At 63.2% G+C, this 27511-nt stretch overlaps 1 protein-coding gene across 1 annotated transcript in view; it reads left to right on the top strand.

The window, feature by feature from the left end:
• The window catches only part of LOC142475489 (mitogen-activated protein kinase 8-like), a 43252-nt gene extending 16068 nt beyond the window's left edge, over positions 1 to 27184 (top strand). The window contains exons 4-7 of the mRNA XM_075581348.1: positions 5963 to 6021; positions 8361 to 8499; positions 13364 to 13529; positions 26761 to 27184. Coding sequence (XP_075437463.1) covers positions 5963 to 6021; positions 8361 to 8499; positions 13364 to 13529; positions 26761 to 26828 — 432 coding nt within the window. The 3' untranslated portion in view covers positions 26829 to 27184. The remainder of the gene's footprint in view (positions 1 to 5962; positions 6022 to 8360; positions 8500 to 13363; positions 13530 to 26760) is intronic.
• Positions 27185 to 27511: the final 327 nt, after the last annotated feature.

Raw genomic sequence — 27511 nt, 5'->3', positions numbered from 1 at the left:
CTCTCCCTCTCTCCCGCTCGCCTCTCTCCCTCTCTCCCGCTCGCCTCCCTCCCGCTCGCCTCTCTCCCTCTCTCCCGCTCGCCTCCCTCCCGCTCGCCTCTCTCCCTCTCTCCCGCTCGCCTCCCTCCCTCTCTCCCTCTCGCCTCCCGCTCGCCTCTCTCCCTCTCTCCCGCTCGCCTCCCTCCCGCTTGCCTCTCTCCCTCTCTCTCGCTCGCCTCTCTCCCTCTCTCCCGCTCGCCTCTCTCCCGCTCGCCTCTCTCCCTCTCTCCCGCTCGCCTCTCTCCCGCTCGCCTCTCTCCCTCTCGCCTCTCTCCCTCTCGCCCGCTCGCCTCTCTCCCGCTCGCCCGCTTGCCTCTCTCCCTCTCTCCCGCTCGCCTCTCTCCCTCTCTCCCGCTCGCCTCCCACCCGCTCGCCTCTCTCGCTCGCCTCTCTCGCTCGCCTCTCTCGCTCGCCTCTCTCCCTCTCTCCCGCTCGCCTCTCTCCCTCTCTCCCGCTCGCCTCTCTCCCGCTCGCCTCTCTCCCTCTCTCCCGCTCGCCTCTCTCCCTCTCGCCCGCTCGCCTGTCTCCCGCTCGCCCGCTTGCCTCTCTCCCTCTCTCCCTCTCTCCCGCTCGCCTCTCTCCCGCTCGCCTCTCTCCCTCTCTCCCGCTCGCCTCTCTCCCTCTCGCCTCTCTCCCTCTCGCCCGCTCGCCTCTCTCCCTCTCTCCCGCTCGCCTCTCTCCCGCTCGCCTCTCTCCCTCTCTCCCGCTCGCCTCTCGCCCGCTCGCCTCTCTCCCGCTCGCCCGCTTGCCTCTCTCCCTCTCTCCCGCTCGCCTCTCTCCCGCTCGCCTCTCTCCCGCTCGCCTCCCTCCCGCTCGCCTCCCGCTCGCCTCCCTCCCGCTCGCCTCTCTCGCTCGCCTCTCTCCCTCTCTCCCGCTCGCCTCTCTCCCGCTCGCCTCTCTCCCGCTCGCCTCTCTCCCGCTCGCCCGCTTGCCTCTCTCCCTCTCTCCCGCTCGCCTCTCTCCCGCTCGCCTCTCTCCCTCTCGCCCGCTCGCCTCTCTCCCTCTCTCCCGCTCGCCTCTCTCCCGCTCGCCTCTCTCCCTCTCTCCTGCTCGCCTCTCTCCCGCTCGCCTCTCTCCCGCTCGCCTCTCTCCCTCTCTCCCGCTCGCCTCTCTCCCTCTCTCCCGCTCGCCTCTCTCCCGCTTGCCTCTCTCCCTCTCTACCGCTCGCCTCTCTCCCTCTCGCCCGCTCGCCTCTCTCCCTCTCGCCTCTCTCCCTCTCGCCTCTCTCCCGCTCGCCTCTCTCCCGCTCGCCTCTCTCCCTCTCGCCCGCTCGCCTCTCTCCCTCTCTCCCGCTTGCCTCTCTCCCTCTCTCCCGCTCGCCTCTCTCCCTCTCTCCCGCTCGCCTCTCTCCCGCTCGCCTCTCTCCCTCTCTCCCGCTCGCCTCTCTCCCGCTCGCCTCTCTCCCGCTCGCCCGCTCGCCTCTCTCCCTCTCGCCTCTCTCCCTCTCGCCTCTCTCCCGCTCGCCTCTCTCCCGCTCGCCTCTCTCCCTCTCGCCCGCTCGCCTCTCTCCCTCTCTCCCGCTTGCCTCTCTCCCTCTCTCCCGCTCGCCTCTCTCCCTCTCTCCCGCTCGCCTCTCTCCCGCTCGCCTCTCTCCCTCTCTCCCGCTCGCCTCTCTCCCGCTCGCCTCTCTCCCGCTCGCCTCTCTCCCGCTCGCCTCTCTCCCTCTCGCCCGCTCGCCTCTCTCCCGCTCGCCTCTCTCCCGCTCGCCTCTCTCCCTCTCTCCCGCTCGCCTCTCTCCCTCTCTCCCGCTTGCCTCTCTCCCTCTCTACCGCTCGCCTCTCGCCCGCTCGCCTCTCTCCCTCTCGCCTCTCTCCCTCTCGCCTCTCTCCCGCTCGCCTCTCTCCTGCTCGCCTCTCTCCCTCTCGCCCGCTCGCCTCTCGCCCGCTCGCCTCTCTCCCTCTCTTCCGCTTGCCTCTCTCCCGCTCGCCTCTCTCCCTCTCTCCCGCTCGCCTCTCTCCCTCTCTCCCGCTCGCCTCTCTCCCTCTCTCCCGCTCGCCTCTCTCCCTCTCGCCTCTCTCCCGCTTCCCTCTCTCCCTCTCTCCCGCTCGCCTCTCTCCCTCTCTCCCGCTCGCCTCTCTCCCGCTCGCCTCTCTCCCGCTTGCCTCTCTCCCGCTCGCCGCTCGCCTCTCTCCCTCTCTCCCGCTCGCCTCTCTCCCGCTCGCCTCTCTCCCTCTCGCCCGCTCGCCTCTCTCCCTCTCTCCCGCTCGCCTCTCTCCCGCTCGCCTCTCTCCCGCTCGCCTCTCTCCCTCTCTCCCGCTCGCCTCTCTCCCGCTCGCCTCTCTCCCGCTCGCCTCTCTCCCGCTCGCCTCTCTCCCTCTCGCCCGCTCGCCTCTCGCCCGCTCGCCTCTCTCCCTCTCTCCCGCTCGCCTCTCTCCCGCTTGCCTCTCTCCCGCTCGCCTCTCTCCCGCTCGCCTCTCTCCCGCTTGCCTCTCTCCCGCTTGCCTCTCTCCCTCTCTCCCGCTCGCCTCTCTCCCTCTCTCCGCTCGCCTCTCTCCCTCTCTCCCGCTCGCCTCTCTCCCGCTCGCCTCTCTCCCGCTCGCCTCTCTCCCGCTCGCCTCTCTCCGGCTCGCCTCTCTCCCGCTCGCCTCTCTCCCGCTCGCCTCTCTCCCGCTCGCCTCTCTCCCGCTCGCCTCTCTCCCGCTCGCCTCTCTCCCGCTCGCCTCTCGCCCGCTCGCCTCTCTCCCTCTCTCCCGCTTGCCTCTCTCCCTCTCTCCCGCTCGCCCGCTCGCCCCTCTCCCGCTTGCCTCTCTATCTCTCTCTCCCGCTCGCCTCTCTCCCGCTCGCCTCTCTCCCGCTTGCCTCTCTCCCGCTTGCCTCTCTCCCTCTCTCCCGCTCGCCTCTCTCCCTCTCTCCCGCTCGCCTCTCTCCCGCTTGCCTCTCTCCCTCTCTACCGCTCGCCTCTTGCCCGCTCGCCTCTCTCCCTCTCGCCTCTCTCCCTCTCGCCTCTCTCCCGCTCGCCTCTCTCCCGCTCGCCTCTCTCCCGCTCGCCTCTCTCCCTCTCGCCCGCTCGCCTCTCTCCCTCTCTCCCGCTTGCCTCTCTCCCTCTCTCCCTCTCTCCCGCTCGCCTCTCTCCCGCTTGCCTCTCTCCCGCTCGCCTCTCTCCCTCTCTCCCGCTCGCCTCTCTCCCGCTCGCCTCTCTCCCTCTCGCCCGCTCGCCTCTCTCCCGCTCGCCTCTCTCCCTCTCTCCCGCTCGCCTCTCTACCGCTTGCCTCTCTCCTCTCTCCCGCTCGCCTCTCTCCCGCTTGCCTCTCTCCCTCTCTCTCGCTCGCCTCTCTCCCTCTCTCCCGCTCGCCTCCCTCCCTCTCTCCCGCTCGCCTCTCTCCCGCTCGCCTCTCTCCCTCTCTCCCGCTCGCCTCCCTCCCTCTCTCCCGCTCGCCTCTCTCCCGCTCGCCTCTCTCCCGCTCGCCTCTCTCCCTCTCGCCCGCTCGCCTCTCTCCCTCTCTCCCGCTCGCCTCCCTCCCTCTCTCCCGCTCGCCTCTCTCCCGCTCGCCTCTCTCCCGCTCGCCTCTCTCCCGCTCGCCTCTCTCCCGCTTGCCTCTCTTCCTCTCTCTCGCTCGCCTCTCTCCCTCTCTCCCGCTCGCCTCTCTCCCCCTCGCCTCTCTCCCTCTCTCCCGCTCGCCTCTCTCCCGCTTGCCTCTTTCCCTCTCTCCCGCTCGCCTCTATCCCTCTCTACCGCTCGCCTCTCGCCCGCTCGCCTCTCTCCCTCTCGCCTCTCTCCCTCTCGCCTCTCTCCCTCTCGCCTCTCTCCCTCTCGCCTCTCTCCCGCTCGCCTCTCTCCCGCTCGCCTCTCTCACTCTCGCCCGCTCGCCTCTCTCCCTCTCTCCCGCTTGCCTCTCTCCCTCTCTCCCGCTCGCCTCTCTCCCTCTCTCCCGCTCGCCTCTCTCCCGCTTGCCTCTCTCCCTCTCTCCCGCTCGCCTCTCTCCCTCTCTCCCGCTCGCCTCTCTCCCGCTTGCCTCTCTCCCGCTCGCCTCTTGCCCGCTCGCCTCTCGCCCGCTCGCCTCTCTCCCTCTCTCCCGCTCGCCTCTCTCCCTCTCTCCCGCTCGCCTCTCTCCCTCTCTCCTCTCTCCCGCTCGCCTCTCTCCCTCTCTCCCGCTCGCCTCTCTCCCTCTCTCCCGCTTGCCTCTCTCCCTCTCTCCCGCTCGCCTCTCTCCCTCTCTCCCGCTCGCCTCTCTCCCGCTCGCCTCTCTCCCGCTCGCCTCTCGCCCGCTCGCCTCTCGCCCGCTCGCCTCTCTCCCTCTCTCCCGCTCGCCTCTCTCCCTCTCTCCCGCTCGCCTCTCTCCCTCTCTCCTCTCTCCCGCTCGCCTCTCTCCCGCTCGCCTCTCTCCCCCTCGCCTCTCTCCCTCTCTCCCGCTCGCCTCTCTCCCGCTCGCCTCTCTCCCACTCGCCTCTCTCCCTCTCGCCCGCTCGCCTCCCGCCCGCTCGCCTCTCTCCCGCTCGCCTCTCTCCCTCTCTCCCGCTCGCCTCTCTCCCCCTCGCCTCTCTCCCTCTCTCCCGCTCGCCTCTCTCCCGCTCGCCTCCCTCCCTCTCTCCCGCTCGCCTCTCTCCCGCCCGCCTCTCTCCCTCTCTCCCGCTCGCCTCTCTCCCTCTCTCCCGCTTGCCTCTCGCCCGCTCGCCTCTCTCCCGCTCGCCTCTCTCCCGCCCGCCTCTCTCCCGCTTTCCTCTCTCCCGCTCGCCTCTCTCCCTCTCGCCTCTCTCCTTCTCTCCCGCTCGCCTCTCTCCCCCTCGCCTCTCTCCCTCTCTCCCGCTCGCCTCTCTCCCTCTCTCCTCTCTCCCGCTCGCCTCTCTCCCTCTCGCCCGCTCGCCTCTCTCCCCCTCGCCTCTCTCCCTCTCTCCTCTCGCCCGCTCGCCTCTCTCCCCCTCGCCTCTCTCCCTCTGTCCTCTCGCCCGCTCGCCTCTCGCCCGCTCGCCTCTCTCCCTCTCGCCTCTCTCCCGCTCTCCTCTCTCCCTCTCTCCCGCTCGCCTCTCTCCCTCTCTCCCGCTCGCCTCTCTCTCCTCTCTCCCGCTCGCCTCTCTCCCTCTCTCCTCTCGCCCGCTCGCCTCTCTCCCACTCGCCTGCTCGCCTCTCTCCCTCTCGCCTCTCTCCCGCTCGCCTCTCTCCCTCTCTCCCGCTCGCCTCTCTCCCGCCCACCTCTCTCCCTCTCGCCCGCTCGCCTCTCTCCCGCTCGCCTCTTGCCCGCTCGCCTCTCTCCCTCTCGCCCGCTCGCCTCTCTCCCTCTCTCCTCTCGTCCGCTCGCCTCTCTCCCTCTCTCCTCTCGCCCGCTCGCCTCTCTCCCTCTCGCCCGCTCGTCTCTCGCCCGCTCGCCTCTCTCCCTCTCTCCCGCCCGCCTCTCTCCCGCTCGCCTCTCTCCCGCCCGCCTCTCTCCCGCCCGCCTCTCTCCCGCTCGCCTCTCTCCCCCTCGCCTCTCTCCCCCTCGCCTCTCTCCCCCTCGCCTCTCTCCCCCTCGCCTCTCTCCCCCTCGCCTCTCTCCCCCTCGCCTCTCGCCCGCTCGCCTCTCTCCCGCTCGCCTCTCTCCCTCTCTCCCGCCCGCCTCTCTCCCTCTCTCCTCCCGCCCGCTCGCCTCTCCCCCTCTCTCCCGCTCGCCTCTCCCCCTCTCTCCCGCTCGCCTCTCTCCCGCTCGCCTCTCTCCCTCTCCCCCTCTCTCCCGCTCGCCTCTCGCCCGCTCGCCTCTCTCCCCCTCTCCCGCTCGCCTCTCTCCTTCTCTCCCGCTCGCCTCTCCCCGCTCGCCTCTCTCCCTTTCGCCCGCTCGCCTCTCTCCCCCTCACCTCTCTCCCCCTCGCCTCTCTCCCCCTCGCCTCTCTCCCCCTCGCCTCTCTCCCCCTCGCCTCTCGCCCGGTCGCCTCTCTCCCACTCGCCTCTTCTCCCCGTGCGGGCAGGAATGCGGTGCACTGTCCTGTGAGGGTTACCCTCTGCTTCTCTCCTCAGATAATCGGGCTGCTCAATGTCTTCACGCCCCAGAAGTCTCTTGAAGAGTTTCAGGACCTGTAAGTTTTTAGACCCAAAAGTGTCGTGCATGATACACACAGCCGCACACGTGTGCCAGTCACACACACACAGCCCCACACGTGTGCCAGAGACACACACACAGCCCCACACGTGTGCCAGTCACACACACACAGCCGCACACGTGTGCCAGTCACACACACACAGCCCCACACGTGTGCCAGTCACACACACACAGCCCCACACGTGTGCCAGTCACACACACACAGCCGCACACGTGTGCCAGTCACACACACACAGCCCCACACGTGTGCCAGAGACACACACACAGCCCCACACGTGTGCCAGTCACACACACACAGCCGCACACGTGTGCCAGTCACACACACACAGCCCCACACGTGTGCCAGAGACACACACACAGCCCCACACGTGTGCCAGTCACACACATACAGCCCCACACGTGTGCCAGTCACACACACACAGCCCCACACGTGTGCCAGTCACACACACACAGCCGCACACGTGTGCCAGTCACACACACACAGCCCCACACGTGTGCCAGTCACACACACACAGCCCCACACGTGTGCCAGTCACACACACACAGCCCCACACGTGTGCCAGTCACACACACACAGCCCCACACGTGTGCCAGTCACACACACACAGCCGCACACGTATGCCAGTCACACACACACAGCCCCACACGTGTGCCAGTCACACACACACACAGCCCCACACGTGTGCCAGTCACACACACACACAGCCCCACACGTGTGCCAGTCACACACACACACAGCCCCGCACGTGTGCCAGTCACACACACAGCCCTACACGTGTGCCAGTCCCACACACACAGCCGCACACGTGTGCCTGTCACACACACACAGCCGCACACGTGTGCCAGTCACACACACAGCCGCACACGTGTGCCAGTCACACACACACAGCCCCACACGTGTGCCAGTCACACACACACAGCCGCACACGTGTGCCAGTCACACACACACAGCCGCACACGTGTGCCAGTCACACACACAGCCCCACACGTGTGCCAGTCACACACACACAGCCGCACACGTGTGCCAGTCACACACAGCCGCACACATGGTCACACGGCCACGGTGTAAGTGACACAGCCGCACACGTGTGCCAGTCACACACACACAGCCACACACGTGTGCCAGTCACACACACACAGCCCCACACGTGTGCCAGTCACACACACACAGCCACACACGTGTGCCAGTCACACACACACAGCCGCACACGTGTGCTAGTCACACACACACAGCCCCACACGTGTGCCAGTCACACACACACAGCCGCACACGTGTGCCAGTCACACACACACAGACGCACACGTGTGCCAGTCACACACACACAGCCGCACACGTGTGCCAGTCACACACACACAGCCCCACACATGTGCCAGAGACACACATACAGCCGCACACGTGTGCCAGTCACACACACAGCCCCGCACGTATGCCAGTCACACACACACAGCCGCACACGTGTGCCAGTCACACACACAGGGCACACGTGGTCACACAGCCACGGTGTAAGTGACACAGCCGCACACGTGGTAACACAGCCACGGTGTAAGTGACACAGCCGCACACGTGGTAACACAGCCACGGTGTAAGTGACACAGCCGCACACGTGGTAGCACAGCCACGGTGTAAGTGACACAGCCGCACACGTGGTAACACAGCCACGGTGTAAGTGACACAGCCGCACACACGTGGTAACACAGCCACGGTGTAAGTGACACAGCCGCACACACGTGGTAACACAGCCACGGCGTAAGTGACACAGCCGCACACACGTGGTAACACAGCCACGGCGTAAGTGACACAGCCGCACACACGTGGTAACACAGCCACGGTGTAAGTGACACAGCCGCACACACGTGGTAACACAGCCACGGTGTAAGTGACACAGCCGCACACGTGGTAACAGCCACGGTGTAAGTGACACAGCCGCACACACGTGGTAACACAGCCACGGTGTTAGTGACACAGCCGCACACACGTGGTAACACAGCCACGGCGTAAGTGACACAGCCGCACACACGTGGTAACACAGCCACGGCGTAAGTGACACAGCCGCACACACGTGGTAACACAGCCACGGTGTAAGTGACACAGCCGCACACACGTGGTAACACAGCCACGGCGTAAGTGACACAGCCGCACACACGTGGTAACACAGCCACGGTGTTAGTGACACAGCCGCACACACGTGGTAACACAGACACGGCGTAAGTGACACAGCCGCACACGTGTTAACACAGCCACGGTGTTAGTGACACAGCCGCACACATGTGGTAACAGCCACGGTGTAAGTGACGGGCGTGTCCGCTTCCTCCCAGGTACATTGTGATGGAGTTGATGGATGCCAATCTGTGCCAAGTGATACAGATGGAGCTGGACCACGAGCGCATGTCCTACCTGCTCTACCAGATGCTCTGCGGCATCAAGCACCTCCACTCTGCAGGGATCATCCACAGGGTGAGTCTCATTACCACTATACCGCACACATCATTGGTGTGGATCTGTAGCTGCAGGAGCAGCACTGTGCAGACTGTTAGCGTCATATAAAAAACTATTATTTGCTCAAATATTCTGCACATCATTGCAGTACAAATAGGATACAGGTCTCCTCTAGGACAGGTACAAAGTGCAGGTCTCCTCTAGGACAGGTACAAAGTGCAGGTCTCCTCTAGGACAGGTACAGAGTGCAGGTCTCCTCTAGGACAGGTACACAGTGCAGGTCTCCTCTAGGACAGGTACACAGTGCAGGTCTCCTCTGGGACAGAGACACACAGTGCAGGTCTCCTCTGGGACAGAGACACACAGTGCAGGTCTCCTCTAATACAGAGATACACAGTGCAGGTCTCCTCTGGGACAGATACACACAGTGCAGGTCTCCTCTAATACAGAGATACACAGTGCAGGTCTCCTCTGGGACACAGATACACACAGTGCAGGTCTCCTCTAATACAGAGATACACAGTGCAGGTCTCCTCTGGGACAGAGATACACAGTGCAGGTCTCCTCTGGGACAGAGATACACAGGGCAGGTCTCCTCTGGGACAGAGATACACAGTGCAGGTCTCCTCTGGGACAGAGATACACAGTGCAGGTCTCCTCTGGGACACAGATACACAGGGCAGGTCTCCTCTGGGACAGAGATACACAGTGCAGGTCTCCTCTGGGACAGAGATACACAGTGCAGGTCTCCTCTGGGACAGAGATACACAGCGCAGGTCTCCTCTGGGACACAGATACACAGGGCAGGTCTCCTCTGGGACACAGATACACAGTGCAGGTCTCCTCTGGGACAGAGATACACAGTGCAGGTCTCCTCTGGGACAGAGATACACAGGGCAGGTCTCCTCTGGGACAGATACACAGTGCAGGTCTCCTCTGGGACAGAGATACACAGCGCAGGTCTCCTCTGGGACACAGATACACAGTGCAGGTCTCCTCTGGGACAGAGACACACAGTGCAGGTCTCCTCTGGGACACAGATACACAGTGCAGGTCTCCTCTGGGACAGAGATACAATGTGCAGGTCTCCTCTGGGACAGAGATACACAGGGCAGGTCTCCTCTGGGACAGATACACAGTGCAGGTCTCCTCTGGGTCAGAGATACACAGTGCAGGTCTCCTCTGGGACAGAGATACACAGCGCAGGTCTCCTCTGGGACACAGATACACAGGGCAGGTCTCCTCTGGGACAGATACACAGTGCAGGTCTCCTCTGGGACAGAGATACACAGTGCAGGTCTCCTCTGGGACAGAGATACACAGCGCAGGTCTCCTCTGGGACAGAGATACACAGGGCAGGTCTCCTCTGGGACAGAGATACACAGTGCAGGTCTCCTCTGGGACAGAGACACACAGTGCAGGTCTCCTCTGGGACAGAGATACACAGTGCAGGTCTCCTCTGGGACAGAGACACACAGTGCAGGTCTCCTCTGGGACAGAGATACACAGGGCAGGTCTCCTCTGGGACAGAGGTACACAGTGCAGGTCTTCTCTGGGACAGAGATACTCAGTGCAGGTCTCCTCTGGGACAGAGATACACAGTGCAGCTCTCCTCTGGGACAGAGATACACAGTGCAGGTCTCTTCTGGGACAGAGATACACAGTGCAGGTCTCCTCTAATACAGAGATACACAGGGCAGGTCTCCTCTGGGACAGAGATACACAGTGCAGGTCTCCTCTGGGACAGAGATACACAGTGCAGGTCTCCTCTGGGACAGAGATACACAGTGCAGGTCTCCTCTGGGACACAGATACACAGGGCAGGTCTCCTCTGGGACAGATACACAGTGCAGGTCTCCTCTGGGACAGAGATACACAGTGCAGGTCTCCTCTGGGACAGAGATACACAGCGCAGGTCTCCTCTGGGACAGAGATACACAGGGCAGGTCTCCTCTGGGACAGAGATACACAGTGCAGGTCTCCTCTGGGACAGAGACACACAGTGCATGTCTCCTCTGGGACAGAGATACACAGGGCAGGTCTCCTCTGGGACAGAGATACACAGTGCAGGTCTCCTCTGGGACAGAGATACACAGTGCAGGTCTCCTCTGGGACAGAGATACACAGGGCAGGTCTCCTCTGGGACAGATACACAGTGCAGGTCTCCTCTGGGACAGACATACACAGTGCAGGGCTCCTCTGGGACAGAGATACACAGTGTAGGTCTCCTCTGGGACAGAGATACACAGTGCAGGTCTTCTCTGGGACAGAGATACACAGGGCAGGTCTCCTCTGGGACAGAGATACACAGGGCAGGTCTCCTCTGGGACAGAGATACACAGGGCAGGTCTCCTCTGGGACAGAGATACACAGTGCAGGTCTCCTCTGGGACAGACATACACAGTGCATGGCTCCTCTGGGACAGAGATACACAGTGCAGGTCTTCTCTGGGACAGAGATACACAGTGCAGGTCTCCTCTGGGACAGAGATACAATGTGCAGGTCTCCTCTGGGACAGAGATACACAGTGCAGGTCTCCTCTGGGACAGAGATACACAGTGCAGGTCTCCTCTGGGACAGAGATACACAGTGCAGGTCTCCTCTGGGACAGAGATACACAGTGCAGGTCTCCTCTGGGACAGCGACACACAGTGCAGGTCTCCTCTGGGACAGAGATACAATGTGCAGGTCTCCTCTGGGACAGAGATACACAGTGCAGGTCTCCTCTGGGACAGAGATACACAGGGCAGGTCTCCTCTGGGACAGAGATACACAGTGCAGGTCTCCTCTGGGACAGACATACACAGTGTAGGTCTCCTCTGGGACAGAGATACACAGTGCAGGTCTTCTCTGGGACAGAGATACACAGTGCAGGTCTCCTCTGGGACAGAGATACAATGTGCAGGTCTCCTCTGGGACAGAGATACACAGTGCAGGTCTCCTCTGGGACAGAGATACACAGTGCAGGTCTCCTCTGGGACAGAGATACACAGTGCAGGTCTCCTCTGGGACAGAGATACACAGGGCAGGTCTCCTCTGGGACAGCGACACACAGTGCAGGTCTCCTCTGGGACAGAGATACACAGTGCAGGTCTCCTCTGGGACAGAGATACACAGGGCAGGTCTCCTCTGGGACAGAGATACACAGGGCAGGTCTCCTCTGGGACAGAGATACACAGTGCAGGTCTCCTCTAATACAGAGATACACAGCGCAGGTCTCCTCTGGGACAGAGATACACAGTGCAGGTCTCCTCTAATACAGAGATACACAGTGCAGGTCTCCTCTGGGACAGAGATACACAGTGCAGGTCTCCTCTAATACAGAGATACACAGGGCAGGTCTCCTCTGGGACAGAGATACACAGGGCAGGTCTCCTCTGGGACAGAGATACACAGGGCAGGTCTCTTCTGGGACAGAGATACACAGTGCAGGTCTCCTCTGGGACAGAGATACACAGGGCAGGTCTCCTCTGGGACAGAGATACACAGGGCAGGTCTCCTCTGGGACAGAGATACACAGGGCAGGTCTCCTCTGGGACAGAGATACACAGGGCAGGTCTCCTCTGGGACAGAGATACACAGTGCAGGTCTCCTCTGGGACAGAGATACACAGGGCAGGTCTCCTCTGGGACAGAGATACACAGGGCAGGTCTCCTCTGGGACAGAGATACACAGGGCAGGTCTCCTCTGGGACAGAGATACACAGTGCAGGTCTCCTCTGGGACAGAGATACACAGTGCAGGTCTCCTCTGGGACAGAGATACACAGTGCAGGTCTCCTCTGGGACAGAGATACACAGTGCAGGTCTCCTCTAATACAGAGATACACAGCGCAGGTCTCCTCTGGGACAGAGATACACAGTGCAGGTCTCCTCTAATACAGAGATACACAGTGCAGGTCTCCTCTGGGACAGAGATACACAGTGCAGGTCTCCTCTGGGACAGAGATACAAAGGGCAGGTCTCCTCTGGGACAGCGACACACAGTGCAGGTCTCCTCTGGGACAGAGATACACAGCGCAGGTCTCCTCTGGGACAGAGATACACAGTGCAGGTCTCCTCTAATACAGAGATACACAGCGCAGGTCTCCTCTGGGACAGAGATACACAGTGCAGGTCTCCTCTAATACAGAGATACACAGCGCAGGTCTCCTCTGGGACAGAGATACACAGTGCAGGTCTCCTCTAATACAGAGATACACAGGGCAGGTCTCCTCTGGGACAGAGATACACAGGGCAGGTCTCCTCTGGGACAGAGATACACAGGGCAGGTCTCCTCTGGGACAGAGATACACAGGGCAGGTCTCCTCTGGGACAGAGATACACAGGGCAGGTCTCCTCTGGGACAGAGATACACAGGGCAGGTCTCCTCTGGGACAGAGATACACAGTGCAGGTCTCCTCTGGGACAGAGATACACCGTGCAGGTCTTCTCTGGGACAGAGATACACAGTGCAGGTCTCCTCTGGGACAGAGATACAGAGTGCAGGTCTCCTCTGGGACAGAGATACACAGTGCAGGTCTCCTCTGGGACAGAGATACAAAGTGCAGGTCTCCTCTGGGACAGAGATACACAGTGCAGGTCTCCTCTGGGACAGAGATACACAGTGCAGGTCTCCTCTGGGACAGAGATACACAGTGCAGGTCTCCTCTGGGACAGAGATACACAGTGCAGGTCTCCTCTGGGACAGAGATACACAGTGGAGGTCTCCTCTGGGACAGAGATACACAGCGCAGGTCTCCTCTAGGACAGAGGTACACAGGGCAGGTCTCCTCTGGGACAGAGGTACACAGGGCAGGTCCCCCCTCAGCTCGGGACTCCCCCCCCCCCCCTGAGACCCCCTCACCTTGAGACCCCCCATGAGACGGCGTGTCTGTGTGGCAGGATTTAAAGCCCAGTAACATCGTGGTGAAGTCAGACTGCACACTGAAGATTTTGGACTTCGGACTCGCCCGGACAGCGGGAACCAGTTTCATGATGACCCCGTACGTGGTGACTCGTTACTACAGAGCCCCCGAGGTCATCCTGGGCATGGGATACAAGGAGAACGGTCAGTGGTCCCCCCGCCCCTCCATGCTCCCCTTACGTGGTCCCCTCACGTGGTCACACTTCTGGTAACACCACATCGCATGTAATCCGGCTTTCCTATAAACCTATAAGGGGAACATCCCCCGGCTGCTGCTTCTCACCTGCGCTTCTCCGTGCGCTGCTGCCGGTGGGTTTATAATACATACCGTATTTCATCGGTTGTAAGACGCACCATCGATTTTAGCACTTACAATCAAGGAAAAAAATAAGTATTTGGCCCACTCACCAGATTTTCAGGCTGCAGCAGGAGAGGTACACAGGGCAGGTCACCTCTAGGACAGGAGTGAAATGTGCGGCGGCGGCAGGAGAGGTCCGTCAGTGGAGGAGTGAAATGTGCGGCGGCGGCAGGAGAGGTCCGTCAGCGGAGGAGTGAAATGTGCGGCGGCGGCAGGAGAGGTCCGTAAGCGGAGGAGTGAAATGTGCGGCGGCTTCAGGAGAGGTCCGTCAGCGGAGGAGTGAAATGTGCGGCGGCGGCAAGAGAGGTCCATCAGCGGAGGAGTGAAATGTGCGTCGGCAGGAGAGGTCCGTCAGCGGAGGAGTGAAATGTGCGTCGGCAGGAGAGGTCCGTCAGCGGAGGAGTGAAATGTGCGGCGGCGGCAGGAGAGGTCCGTCAGCGGAGGAGTGAAATGTGCGGCGGCGGCAGGAGAGGTCCGTCAGCGGAGGAGTGAAATGTGCGTCGGCAGGAGAGGTCCGTCAGCGGAGGAGTGAAATGTGCGACGGCAGGAGAGGTCCGTCAGCGGAGGAGTGAAATGTGCGGCGGCGGCAGGAGAGGTCCGTCAGCGGAGGAGTGAAATGTGCGGCGGCGGCAGGAGAGGTCCGTCAGCGGAGGAGTGAAATGTGCGACGGCAGGAGAGGTCCGTCAGCGGAGGAGTGAAATGTGCGGCGGCGGGAGGAGAGGTCCGTCGGCGGAGGAGTTAAATGTGCGGCGGCGGCAGGAGAGGTCCGTCAGCGGAGGAGTGAAATGTGCGTCGGCAGGAGAGGTCCGTCAGCGGAGGAGTGAAATGTGCGGCGGCGGCAGTAGAGGTCCGTCAGCGGAGGAGTGAAATGTGCGACGGGGCAGGAGAGGTCCGTCAGCGGAGGAGTGAAATGTGCGTCGGCAGGAGAGGTCCGTCAGCGGAGGAGTGAAATGTGCGGCGGCGGGAGGAGAGGTCCGTCAGCGGAGGAGTGAAATGTGCGGCGGCGGCAGGAGAGGTCCGTCAGCGGAGGAGTGAAATGTGCGACGGGGCAGGAGAGGTCCGTCAGCGGAGGAGTGAAATGTGCGTCGGCAGGAGAGGTCCGTCAGCGGAGGAGTGAAATGTGCGGCGGCGGGAGGAGAGGTCCGTCAGCGGAGGAGTGAAATGTGCGGCGGCGGCAGGAGAGGTCCGTCAGCGGAGGAGTGAAATGTGCGGCGGCGGCAGGAGAGGTCCGTCAGCGGAGGAGTGAAATGTGCGGCGGTGGCAGGAGAGGTCCGTCAGCGGAGGAGTGAAATGTGCGGCGGCGGCAGGAGAAGTCCGTCAGCGGAGGAGTGAAATGTGCGGCGGCGGCAGGAGAGGTCCGTCAGTGGAGGAGTGAAATGTGCGGCGGTGGCAGGAGAGGTCCGTCAGCGGAGGAGTGAAATGTGCGGCGGCGGCAGGAGAGGTCCGTCAGCGGAAGAGTGAAATGTGCGGCGGTGGCAGGAGAGGTCCGTCAGCGGAGAAGTGAAATGTGCGGCGGTGGCAGGAGAGGTCCGTCAGCGGAGGAGTGAAATGTGCGGCGGCGGCAGGAGAAGTCCGTCAGCGGAGGAGTGAAATGTGCGGCGGCGGCAGGAGAGGTCCGTCAGCGGAGGAGTGAAATGTGCGGCGGCGGCAGGAGAGGTCCGTCAGTGGAGGAGTGAAATGTGCGGCGGTGGCAGGAGAGGTCCGTCAGCGGAGGAGTGGAATGTGCGGCGGCGGCAGGAGAGGTCCGTCAGCGGAGGAGTGAAATGTGCGGCGGCGGCGGCAGGAGAGGCCCGTCAGCGGAGGAGTGAAATATGCGGCGGCGGCAGGAGAGGTCCGTCAGCGGAGGAGTGAAATGTGCGGCGGCGGCAGGAGAGGTCCGTCAGTTGAGGAGTGAAATGTGCGGCGGCGGCAGGAGAGGTCCGTCAGCGGAGGAGTGAAATGTGCAGCGGCGGCAGGAGAGGTCCGTCAGCGGAGGAGTGAAATGTGCGGCGGCGGCAGGAGAGGTCCGTCAGCGGAGGAGTGAAATGTGCAGCGGCGGCAGGAGAGGTCCGTCAGCGGAGGAGTGAAATGTGCGGCAGCGGCAGGAGAAGTCTGTGTTCGTGGAGCAATGTACTGGCAGTGAAGACGGCGAGCGGACCGGCAGGAGAACATCAGACCGGAGTAGGAGAAGAGCGGCATGCTGTAGGAGAACGGCTGGGGAGGAGCACGCTGTAATGCCGGAAGTCAGGCACCAGTTCCGGCGCCGGAACACGGACTTCTCCCGCCGCAGCCGCCACTTTACTCCTCCGCTAACGGACCTCTCCTGTTCCCGCCAACTTCTTATCACCGCTGATGGACTTCTCCTGCTCCCGCCAAATTCTTATCTCCGCTGACGGACTTCTCCTGCTCCCGCCAACTTCTTATCACCGCCGACGGACTTCTTCTGCTCCCGCCAACTTCTTATCACCGCCGACGGACTTCTTCTGCTCCCGCCAACTTCTTATCACCGCTGACGGACTTCTCCTGCTCCCGCCAACTTCTTATCTCTGCTGATGGACTTCTCCTGCTCCCGCCAACTTCTTATCTCCGCCGACGGACTTCTTCTGCTCCCGCCAACTTCTTATCTCCGCTGACGGACTTCTCCTGCTCCCGCCAACTTCTTATCACCGCTGACGGACTTCTCCTGCTCCCGCCAACTTCTTATCTCCGCTGATGGACTTCTCCTGCTCCCGCCAACTTCTTATCTCCGCTGACGGACTTGTCCTGCTCCCGCCAACTTCTTATCTCCGCTGACGGACTTCTCCTGCTCCCGCCAACTTCTTATCACCACTGACGGACTTCTCCTGCTCCCGCCAACTTCTTATCACCGCTGACGGACTTCTCCTGCTCCCGCCAACTTCTTATCTCTGCTGATGGACTTCTCCTGCTCCCGCCAACTTCTTATCTCCGCCGACGGACTTCTTCTGCTCCCGCCAACTTCTTATCTCCGCTGACGGACTTCTCCTGCTCCCGCCAACTTCTTATCACCGCTGACGGACTTCTCCTGCTCCCGCCAACTTCTTATCTCCGCTGATGGACTTCTCCTGCTCCCGCCAACTTCTTATCTCCGCTGACGGACTTGTCCTGCTCCCGCCAACTTCTTATCACCGCTGACGGACTTCTTCTGCTCCCGCCAACTTCTTATCTCCGCTGATGGACTTCTGCTCCCGCCAACTTCTTATCTCCGCTGATGGACTTCTCCTGCTCCCGCCAACTTCTTATCTCCGCTGACGGACTTCTCCTGCTCACGCCAACTTCTTATCTCCGCTGATGGACTTCTCCTGCTCCTGCCAACTTCTTATCTCCGCTGACGGACTTCTCCTGCTCCCGCCAACTTCTTATCTCTGCTGACGGACTTCTCCTGCTCCCGCCAACTTCTTATCACCGCTGATGGACTTCTCCTGCTCCCGCCAACTTCTTATCTCCGCTGACGGACTTCTCCTGCTCCCGCCAACTTCTTATCTCCGCTGACGGACTTCTCCTGCTCCCGCCAACTTCTTATCACCGCTGACGGACTTCTCCTGCTCCCGCCAACTTCTTATCTCCGCTGATGGACTTCTCCTGCTCCCGCCAACTTCTTATCTCCGCTGACGGACCTCTGCTGCTCCCGCCAACTTCTTATGTCCGCTGACGGACCTCTGCTGCTCCCGCCAACTTCTTATCACCGCTGATGGACTTCTCCTGCTCCCGCCAACTTCTTATCTCCGCCGACGGACTTTTCCTGCTCCCACCTGTAAATCTGGTAAATGAGGAGGGGTCAAATAACACTTCTTCTTTTTTTTTTGTTCTCTCTTTTTTTTTAATACATTGATTCTAAGACGCACCCCGATTTCAGACATGTGAAAATCGGGGAAAAAAGGTGCGTCTTTGAACCGAGGGAATACGGTATATATATTTGTGTGTGTGTGTGTGTGTGTGTATATATATATATACACACACAGTTGTGTGAAAAAGAAAGTACACCCTCTTTCAATTAACAATCATCCGGTCTAAAAATTGTGCGGTTCTACAAGTTATTGAATCATAAGGTGTACTTAGTTTTTCACACACGGCTTCTCCATTTTGGCTTTGTTTGTTAAATAAATCATGACACGGTGTAATATGTCATGTGTACACACACACACACATACACACACACACACACACACACAGTGTAATATGTCATGTGTTGTTGCTCATCTGAGGTTGTATTTACTTAATTTTAAGACCTGCTAAGGAACGATGAAATGTAAAACTGTCGCTGCCCCCCCCCCCCCCAGGCGCGCCCTGCCACTCCCCCCAGGCGCGCCCTGCCGCTCACCCCCGGCGCGCCCTGATGCTGCCCCCCCCCCCCAGACGCACCCTGCCGCTTCCCCCCGGCGCGCCCTGACGCTGCCCCCCCCCCTAACCCTCCCAGGCGCACCCTGCCGCTTCCCCCCGGCGCGCCCTGATGCTGCCCCCCCCCCCCCCCAGGCGCACCCTGCCGCTTCCCCCCGGCGCGCCCTGATGCTGCCCCCCCCCCCCCCCCCAGGCGCGCCCTGCCGCTTCCCCCCGGCGCACCCTGATACTCCTCCCCTCCCCCCGGTGCGCCCTGCCGCTTACAACCCCCTCCCCCCCGGCGGGCCCTGCCGCTCCCCCCCTCTTCCCCCCCGGCGTGCCCTGCCGCTAACCCCCCCCCCGGCGCGCCGTGCCGCTGACCTCCCCCCCCAACGCCCTGCCGCTGACCCCCCTGCGCCCTGCCGCTGACCCCCCCGCTCCCTGCCGCTGACTCCCCCGCGCCCTGCCGCTGACCCCCCGCGCCCTGCCGCTGACCCCCCGCGCCCTGCCTCTGACCCCCCGCGCCCTGCCGCTGACCACCCGCGCCTTGCCGCTGACCCCCCGCGCCCTGCCGCTGACCCCCCGCGCCCTGCCGCTGACCCCCCTGCGCCCTGCCGCTGACCCCCCGCGCCCTGCCGCTGACCCCCCGCGCCCTGCCGCTGACCCCCCCGCGCCCTGCCGCTGACCCCCCCGCGCCCTGCCGCTGACCCCCCCGCGCCCTGCCGCTGACCCCCCGTGCCCTGCCGCTGACCCCCCCGCGCCCTGCAGCTGACCCCCCGCGCCCTGCCTCTGACCCCCCGCGCCCTGCCGCTGACCCCCCCGCGCCCTGCTCTGACCCCCCCGCGCCCTGCCGCTGACCCCCCCCGCGCCCTGCCGCTGACCCCCCGCGCCCTGCCTCTGACCCCCCGCGCCCTGCCGCTGACCCCCCCCGCGCCCTGCCGCTGACCCCCCCGCGCCCTGCCGCTGACCCCCCGCACCCTGCCGCTGACCCCCCGCGCCCTGCCGCTGACCCCCCCGCGCCCTGCTGCTGACCCCCCGCGCCCTGCCTCTGACCCCCCGCGCCCTGCCTCTGACCCCCCGCGCCCTGCCTCTGACCCCCCGCGCCCTGCCGCTGACCCCCCGCGCCCTGCCGCTGACCCCCCCGCGCCCTGCCGCTGACCCCCCCGCGCCCTGCTCTGACCCCCCCACGCCCTGCCGCTGACCCCCCCGCGCCCTGCCGCTGACCCCCCCGCGCCCTGCTCTGACCCCCCCGCGCCCTGCCGCTGACCCCCCGCGCCCTGCTCTGACCCCCCCGCGCCCTGCCGCTGACCCCCCCCGCGCCCTGCCGCTGACCCCCCGCTCCCTGCCGCTGACCCCCCGCGCCCTGCCTCTGACCCCCCGCGCCCTGCCTCTGACCCCCCGCGCCCTGCCTCTGACCCCCCCGCGCCCTGCCTCTGACCCCCCGCGCCCTGCCGCTGACCCCCCTGCGCCCTGCCGCTGACCCCCCGCGCCCTGCCTCTGACCCCCCGCGCCCTGCCTCTGACCCCCCCGCGCCCTGCCTCTGACCCCCCCGCGCCCTGCCTCTGACCCCCCGCGCCCTGCCTCTGACCCCCCGCGCCCTGCCGCTGACCCCCCCGCGCCCTGCCTCTGACCCCCCGCGCCCTGCCGCTGACCCCCCGCGCCCTGCCGCTGACCCCCCCGCGCCCTGCCTCTGACCCCCCCGCGCCCTGCCTCTGACCCCCCCGCGCCCTGCCGCTGACCCCCCCGCGCCCTGCCTCTGACCCCCCCGCGCCCTGCCGCTGACCCCCCCGCGCCCTGCCTCTGACCCCCCCGCGCCCTGCCTCTGACCCCCCCGCGCCCTGCCGCTGACCCCCCCGCGCCCTGCCGCTGACCCCCCCGCGCCCTGCCGCTGACCCCCCGCGCCCTGCCGCTGACCCCCCGCGCCCTGCCGCTGACCCCCCCGCGCCCTGCCGCTGACCCCCCCGCGCCCTGCCGCTGACCCCCCCGCGCCCTGCCGCTGACCCCCCGCGCCCTGCCGCTGACCCCCCGCGCCCTGCCGCTGACCCCCCGCGCCCTGCCGCTGACCCCCCCGCGCCCTGCCGCTGACCCCCCGCGCCCTGCCGCTGACCCCCCGCGCCCTGCCGCTGACCCCCCGCGCCCTGCCGCTGACCCCCCGCGCCCTGCCGCTGACCCCCCGCGCCCTGCCGCTGACCCCCCGCGCCCTGCCGCTGACCCCCCGCGCCCTGCCGCTGACCCCCCGCGCCCTGCCGCTGACCCCCCCGCGCCCTGCCTCTGACCCCCCCGCGCCCTGCCGCTGACCCCCCCCGCGCCCTGCCGCTGACCCCCCCGCGCCCTGCCGCTGACCCTCCTGAATTCAAAAGAGACAAATTTGAAATTTGTGTTTTTACCTGAGCATTAACCCTTTGAATGCCTGAGTGGCCAGGCACAGATTTACCAGGCCATACAGTGAGGACTCAATGGGGTTAATGATCAACTGACCCCTCTGTACTGCCCTTGACCCCACTGACCTTTCCACGCTGACCTCTCACTTTTTCCAGGTTCTGCCTGCACTTGGGCTGTTCACCTCGTTTTCACTGACCTCTCTCCTTCTCTCTCCTTCTCTTTCTCCCCCTCCCTATCTCCCCCTCCTCCATCCCGTCTCCTCTGTCCCTCCCCCTCCTCTCGCTCTCTCCACCACTCTCTCTCTCCCCCACCTCTCTCTCTTCCTCCTCTCTCTCACCACCTCTTTCTCTCTATCCCCCTCTCTTTCTACCCCCTCTTTCTCTCTCTGCCCTCCTCTCTGTCCCTCCTCTCTCGGTCCTCCCTCTCCTCTCTCCCCTCACCTCCCGCTCCTTCTCTCTCTCCCCTCCTGCTCCCTCTCTCTCTCCCCTCACCTCCCTCTCTCTCACCTCCCTCTCCTCTCTCCCCTCACCTCCCGCTCCTTCTCTCTCTCCCCTCCTGCTCCCTCTCTCTCCCCTCACCTCGCTCTCTCTCCCCTCTCACCTCCCGCTCCCTCTCTCCTCACCTCTCTCTCTCTCTCTCTCTCTCTCTCTCACCTCCCCCCTCTCTCTCTCACTTCCCTCTCTCTCTCACCTCCCTCTCTCTCTCTCCCCTCACCTCCCTCTCTCTCCCCTCTCACCTCCCGCTCCCTCTCTCCTCACCTCTCTCTCTCTCTCTCTCTCTCTCTCACCTCCCTCTCTCTCTCCCCCCTCACCTCCCGCTCCCTCTCTCAATCCCCTCACCTCCCTCTCTCTCTCTCACCTCCCTATCTCTCTCACCTCCCTCTCTCTCTCTCTATCTCTCTCTCTCTTTCTACCTCTCTACCTCTCTCTCCCTCTCTCTCTCTCTCTCTCTCTCTCTCTCTCTCTCCTTTCTCTCTCTCACCTCCCTCTCTCTCTCCCCTCACCTCCCTCTCTCTCACCTCCCTCTCTCCCCTCACCTCCCTCTCTCTCTCCCCTCACCTCCCTCTCTCTCTCCCCTCACCTCCCGCTCCCTCTCCCTCTCTCTCTCCCCTCACCTCCCCCTCTCTCTCTCTCCCCCCCCCCCCTCTCTCACATGTTTTCCCTGCACTTGCGCTGCCACACTGATAGTGGACTTGTGGTCGGTGGGGTGCATTATGGGAGAAATGATATGCCACAAGATCCTCTTCCCTGGGAGAGACTGTATCCTTGTGCTGCGGCAGCGGCGGGCGCATGTCCGGCCGGGTGAACGCTGGGTTGCAGCAGGCTAATATGTGTCCTTGCTTTCTGAAGTTATGTTTCGTTTTCTCTGTAATCAGTCGGCTTTAGGTCACTTTGCTACTTCTTTATTGCGTGGGCCAGAGTCTGTGCAAGCAGAATTTCACGGTCACCTCGGATAGAAAACAGTATTAGTAAAAAAGCACAGCAAACAGACATAAGATGGAGACGAGTGGTTTCTATAAAGCATAGAGATATGATCTCCGTATTTTATCCTTCACAACAGTATACTCGTCATTCAGCTGCACTAACCCGTCTAGCCCAGCGCCTTCATCCTAGGGGGGTACTGATCCTCAAACCAGCGCAAAGGGTTAAATCCGCACACTGCACTGTGAAAATAAACATGCAGCACTACACAATACTTTGGAGTATCCCCTTCCAACCGCGTAGCAACAGAATCAAAATAACCATGCATATAGTGAGTCTTTCCATGCGCACGGATCCCTGCCAGGCCTGCCGTGCTGATATGCGGTACCCCCCAACTCACCGTAGTAACCGCAGGCAAAGGTGTCCCCCCAAAACCAGGGGTTCTCTGCAGAAGGGGGAGCGTGGTCCGTAACTAGAACAATCTGCAGGCAGGTGTCTTCAGTTGTACTCAGTACTAGTAAATAGTACAGCATGTTTGTTTTGTAAGGTGTCTGTGACATGGTTTGTTTCTGTAACCCCTTCACTGCCAGAATTTTAACAAGCAGGAGCCTCTGCACTCGTACGGTTTTATCTGCCCCTGTTGGGTGTTCCTCCCCTCTCTGTGCGTCCCCCTGTCCCCTCTCTCTGTGCGTCCCCTCTCTCAGCGCGCCCCCTGCACCCTCTGTGTGCCCTCCCCTCCTCTCTCTGTGCGTCCCCCCGTCCCCTCTCTCTGTGCGCCCCCCGCCCCCTCTGTGCGCCCCCCCTGCTCTCTCTGTGCGTCCCCCCGTCCCCTCTCTCTGTGCGTCCCCCCGTCCCCTCTCTGTGCGTCCCCTCTCTCTGTGCGCCCCCCTGTCCCCTCTCTCTGTGCGCCCCCCTGTCCCCTCTCTCTGTGCGTCCCCCGTCCCCTCTCTCTGTGCGTCCCCTCTCTCTGTGCGTCCCCCCGTCCCCTCTCTCTGTGCGTCCCCTCTCTGCGCGCCGCCTGCCCCCTCTCTGTGCGTCACCCCATCCCCTCTCTCTGTGCGCCCCCCGTCCCCTCTCTGTGCGCCCCCCCCATCCCCTCTCTCTGTGCGCCCCCCGTCCCCTCTCTCTGTGCGCCCCCCGTCCCCTCTCTCTGTGCGTCACCCCATCCCCTCTCTCTGTGCGCCCCCCTGTCCCCTCTCTCTGTGCGTCCCCTCTCTGCGCGCCGCCTGCCCCCTCTCTGTGCGTTCCCGTCCCCTCTCTGTGCGTCCCCCCATCCCCTCTCTGTGCGTCCCCCCATCCCCACTCTCTGTGCGTCACCCCATCCCCTCTCTCTGTGCGCCCCCCGTCCCCTCTCTGTGCGCCCCCCCCATCCCCTCTCTCTGTGCGCCCCCGTCCCCTCTCTCTGTGCGCCCCCCGTCCCCTCTCTCTGTGCGTCACCCCATCCCCTCTCTCTGTGCGCCCCCCGTCCCCTCTCTCTGTGCGTCCCCTCTCTCTGTGCGTCCCCCCGTCCCCTCTCTCTGTGCGTCCCCTCTCTGCGCGCCGCCTGCCCCCTCTCTGTGCGTCACCCCATCCCCTCTCTCTGTGCGCCCCCCGTCCCCTCTCTGTGCGCCCCCCCCATCCCCTCTCTCTGTGCGCCCCCGTCCCCTCTCTCTGTGCGCCCCCCGTCCCCTCTCTCTATGCGTCACCCCATCCCCTCTCTCTGTGCGCCCCCCTGTCCCCTCTCTCTGTGCGTCCCCCGTCCCCTCTCTCTGTGCGTCCCCTCTCTCTGTGCGTCCCCCCGTCCCCTCTCTCTGTGCGTCCCCTCTCTGCGCGCCGCCTGCCCCCTCTCTGTGCGTCCCCCGTCCCCTCTCTGTGCGTCCCCTGTCCCCTCTCTCTGTGCGTCCCCTCTCTGCGCGCCCCCTGCCCCCTCTGTGCGCCCCCCCTCCTCTCTCTGTGCGTCCCCCCGTCCCCTCTCTCTGTGCGCCCCCCGCCCCCTCTGTGCACCCCGTCCCCTCTCTCTGTGCGCCCTCCCGTCCCCTCTCTCTGTACGCCCCCCCGTCCCCTCTCTCTGTGCGTCCCCCGTCCCCTCTCTCTGCGCGCCCCCCGCCCCCTCTGTGGTCCCCCCTTTCCCCTCTCTCTGTGCGCCCCCCCCCCGTCTCCTCTCTCTGTGCGCCCCCCCCTCCTCTCTCTGTGCGTCCCCCCCATCTCCTCTCTCTGTGCGCCCCCCCTCCTCTCTCTGTGTGCCCCCCCCCAGTCTCCTCTCTCTGTGAACCCCCGTCTCCTCTCTCTGTGCACCCCCCGTCTCCTCTCTCTGTGCGCCCCCCCGTCTCCTCTCTCTGTGAACCCCCCGTCCCCTCTCTGTGTGTCCCCCATCCCCTCTCTGTGTCCCCCCGCCCCTTCTCATTGTGAGCTCCCCCCTCAATGCGCGCGCCCCCCCTCTCTGTGCGTTCCCGTCCCCTCTCTGTGCGTCCCCCCATCCCCTCTCTGTGCGTCCCCCCATCCCCACTCTCTGTGCGTCACCCCATCCCCTCTCTCTGTGCGCCCCCCGTCCCCTCTCTGTGCGCCCCCCCATCCCCTCTCTCTGTGCGCCCCCGTCCCCTCTCTCTGTGTGCCCCCCGTCCCCTCTCTCTGTGCGTCACCCCATCCCCTCTCTCTGTGCGCCCCCCGTCCCCTCTCTCTGTGAGTCCCCCCGTCCCCTCTCTCTGTGCGTCCCCTCTCTCTGTGCGTCCCCCCATCCCCTCTCTCTGTGCGTCCCCTCTCTCTGTGCGCCCCCCCGTCCCCTCTCTCTGTGCGTCCCCCCGTCCCCTCTCTCTGTGCGCCCCCCCTTCCCCTCTCTCTGCGCGCCCCCCGCCCCCTCTGTGGTCCCCCCTTTCCCCTCTCTCTGTGCGCCCCCCCCCCCCGTCTCCTCTCTCTGTGCGCCCCCCCCCCTCCTCCTCTCTCTGTGCCCCCCCAGTCTCCTCTCTCTGGGAACCCCCCGTCTCCTCTCTCTGTGCGCCCCCCCGTCTCCTCTCTCTGTGAACCCCCCGTCCCCTCTCTGTGTGTCCCCCCATCCCCTCTCTGTGTCCCCCCGCCCCTTCTCTTTGTGCGCCCCCCCTCAATGCGCGCCCCCCCCTCTCTGTGCGTTCCCGTCCCCTCTCTGTGCGTCCCCCCATCCCCTCTCTCTGTGCGCCCCCCGTCCCCTCTCTGTGCGTCCCCCCATCCCCTCTCTCTGTGCGCCCCCCGTCCCCTCTTTCTGTGCATCACCCCATCCCCTCTCTCTGTGAGCCCCCCGTCCCCTCTCTCTGTGCGCCCCCCCATCCCCTCTCTCTGTGCGCCCCCCGTCCCCTCTCTCTGTGCGTCACCCCATCCCCTCTCTCTGTGCGCCCCCCGTCCCCTCTCTCTGTGCGCCCCCGTCCCCTCTCTCTGTGCGCCCCCCCCGTCCCCTCTCTGTGCGCCCCCCGTCCCCTCTCTCTGTGCAACCCCCCGTCCTCACTCTCTGTGCGCCCCCCCATCCCCTCTCCCTGTGCGTCCCCCCATCCCCTCTCTCTGTGCGCCCCCCCGTCCCCTCTCCGTGCGCCCCCCCGTCCCCTCTCTCTGTGCGCCCCCGTCCCCTCTCTCTGTGCGCCCCCGTCCCCTCTCTCCGTGCGCCCCCCCGTCCCCTCTTTTTGTGCGCCCCCTGTCCCCTCTCTCTGTGCGCCCCCGTCCCCTCTCTCTGTGTGCCCCCGTCCCCTCTCTCTGTGCGCCCCCGTCCCCTCTCTCTGTGCGCCCCCCCTGTTCCCTCTCTGTGCTCCCCCCGTTCCCCCTCTCTACGCGTCCCTCTCTCTGCCCCCCGCCCCTCTTTCTGACTCCCCTCTCTCTGCGCGTCACCCTCTCTGTGCGCGTCCCCCCCTCTGCGCGCACGTCTCCCCCTCTGCGCGCGTCCCCCTCTCTCTGCGCATCCCCCCCTCTCTCCGCGCGTCCCCCTCCTCTGCGCGTCCCCCCTCTCCGTGCGTCCCCCTCCTCCGCGCGTCCCCCCTCTCCGTGCGTCCCCCTCTCTGCGCGTCCCCCTCTCTGCGCGTCCCCCTCTCTGCGCGTCTCCCCTCTCCGCGCGTCCCCTCTCTCCGCGCGTCCCCCCTCTCCGCGCGTCCCCCCTTTCCGTGTGTCCCCCCTCTCCGCGCGTCTCCCCTCTCCGCGCGTCCCCTCTCTCCGCGCGTCCCCCCTTTCCGTGCGTCCCCCCTCTCCACGCGTCCCCCCTCTCCACGCGTCCCCCCGCTCTAACGGCCGTGCATTCTGTTTTCAGTTGATATTTGGTCAGTTGGTTGCATCTTGGGAGAAATGATCAAAGGTGCTGTGTTATTCCCCGGCTCCGACCGTATCCTTCCCATTGCCTCATAGGGACCATCACCCATCTCCCCAACCCTGGCCGGTACTGCCGTGCTGGCGCCAGCTCCGTGCGCTGCTCCCCGTGTTGTAGCCTGTTCCTGAGGTTGGTGGGGGGTTGTGACCCCCAGGGGGTATAACAACACATTAGGGAAGCGAAGCTCCTTCTAACCCGTCCCGAAGCGGAATTTCCATCTTACAGGCAAGCTGTCGCACAGCCGAGCGCTTTAACTTTATTGCACTGCTGTACGGGGCTTTAAAAGTGCTCTAGAAACGGTTACATCCGTGGCAGAGAGGCCACTGGTGTCTGTGGGAAGTGGTAGGAAACGTGAGGCTGCCAACGTTAGTAACCGTGTGTTACAGGACTTTCCTAATCTTTGTGTCCCCCTACAAGCTGCAGACCAGGCAATATCCTACATGCAGCACCCCCCCCGCTCTGTACTGTGAGGGGATACGCGTAGCATTAAAAACAATAACCAATCAACCGTTTTATAGACCTTTTTAATGTATTCTTATATAACAAACATGTTTGTTCCTATAACAACCATTTACAAAGTCACACCCCCTTCCCCTTCTGAAACAGCATCACCTTTGAGCCCCGCCCTCTCTAGCAGTGAACCAATTGAATCCAGTGCCTGCCTGGTCACGTGATCGTCCTCGCAGAACTTTGACTGTCAGTGCAGCAGAAGAGGACCAAGGATGCATTTAGTGACCCCCCGAGCTGAATCTTCAGCGATCGATTACAGGAGAACGGATCGATCAGCAATTAGCGAATCACGTGTCAGTGCGCAGATTGTATTGATGCACATATTGTATGGGGGAAACATATATTTATTTATTTATTATTTATATATAAAATATTTTACCAGGAAGTAATACAGTGAGAGTTACCTCTCGTTTTCACGTATGTCCTGGGCACAGAGTAAGACAAATAGTACATGGTTACAAATACAGTTACATAATGAGCAGGTTATACATTATATACAAGACATTGCGTGCACAGTAAGAGATAATATATATTATGAGCGTATGTAACAGTTACAGATAATATATATTATAGGCGTATGTAACAGTTACAGATAATATATATTATAGGCGTATGTAACAGTTACAGATAATATATATTATAGGCGTATGTAACAGTTACAGATAATATATATTATGGGCGTGTGTAACAGTTACAAATAATATATATTATAGGCGTATGAAACAGTTACAGATAATATATATTATAGGCGTATGTAACAGTTACAGATAATATATATTATAGGCGTATGTAACAGTTACAGATAATATATATTATAGGCGTATGTAACAGTTACAGATAATATATA

Source organism: Ascaphus truei, unplaced genomic scaffold, assembly GCF_040206685.1.
Source record: "Ascaphus truei isolate aAscTru1 unplaced genomic scaffold, aAscTru1.hap1 HAP1_SCAFFOLD_1248, whole genome shotgun sequence".
NCBI classification, from domain to species: domain Eukaryota; kingdom Metazoa; phylum Chordata; class Amphibia; order Anura; family Ascaphidae; genus Ascaphus; species Ascaphus truei.
Note: the sequence above shows the minus strand (reverse complement) of the source record. Positions and strands in the feature narration are given on the sequence as shown.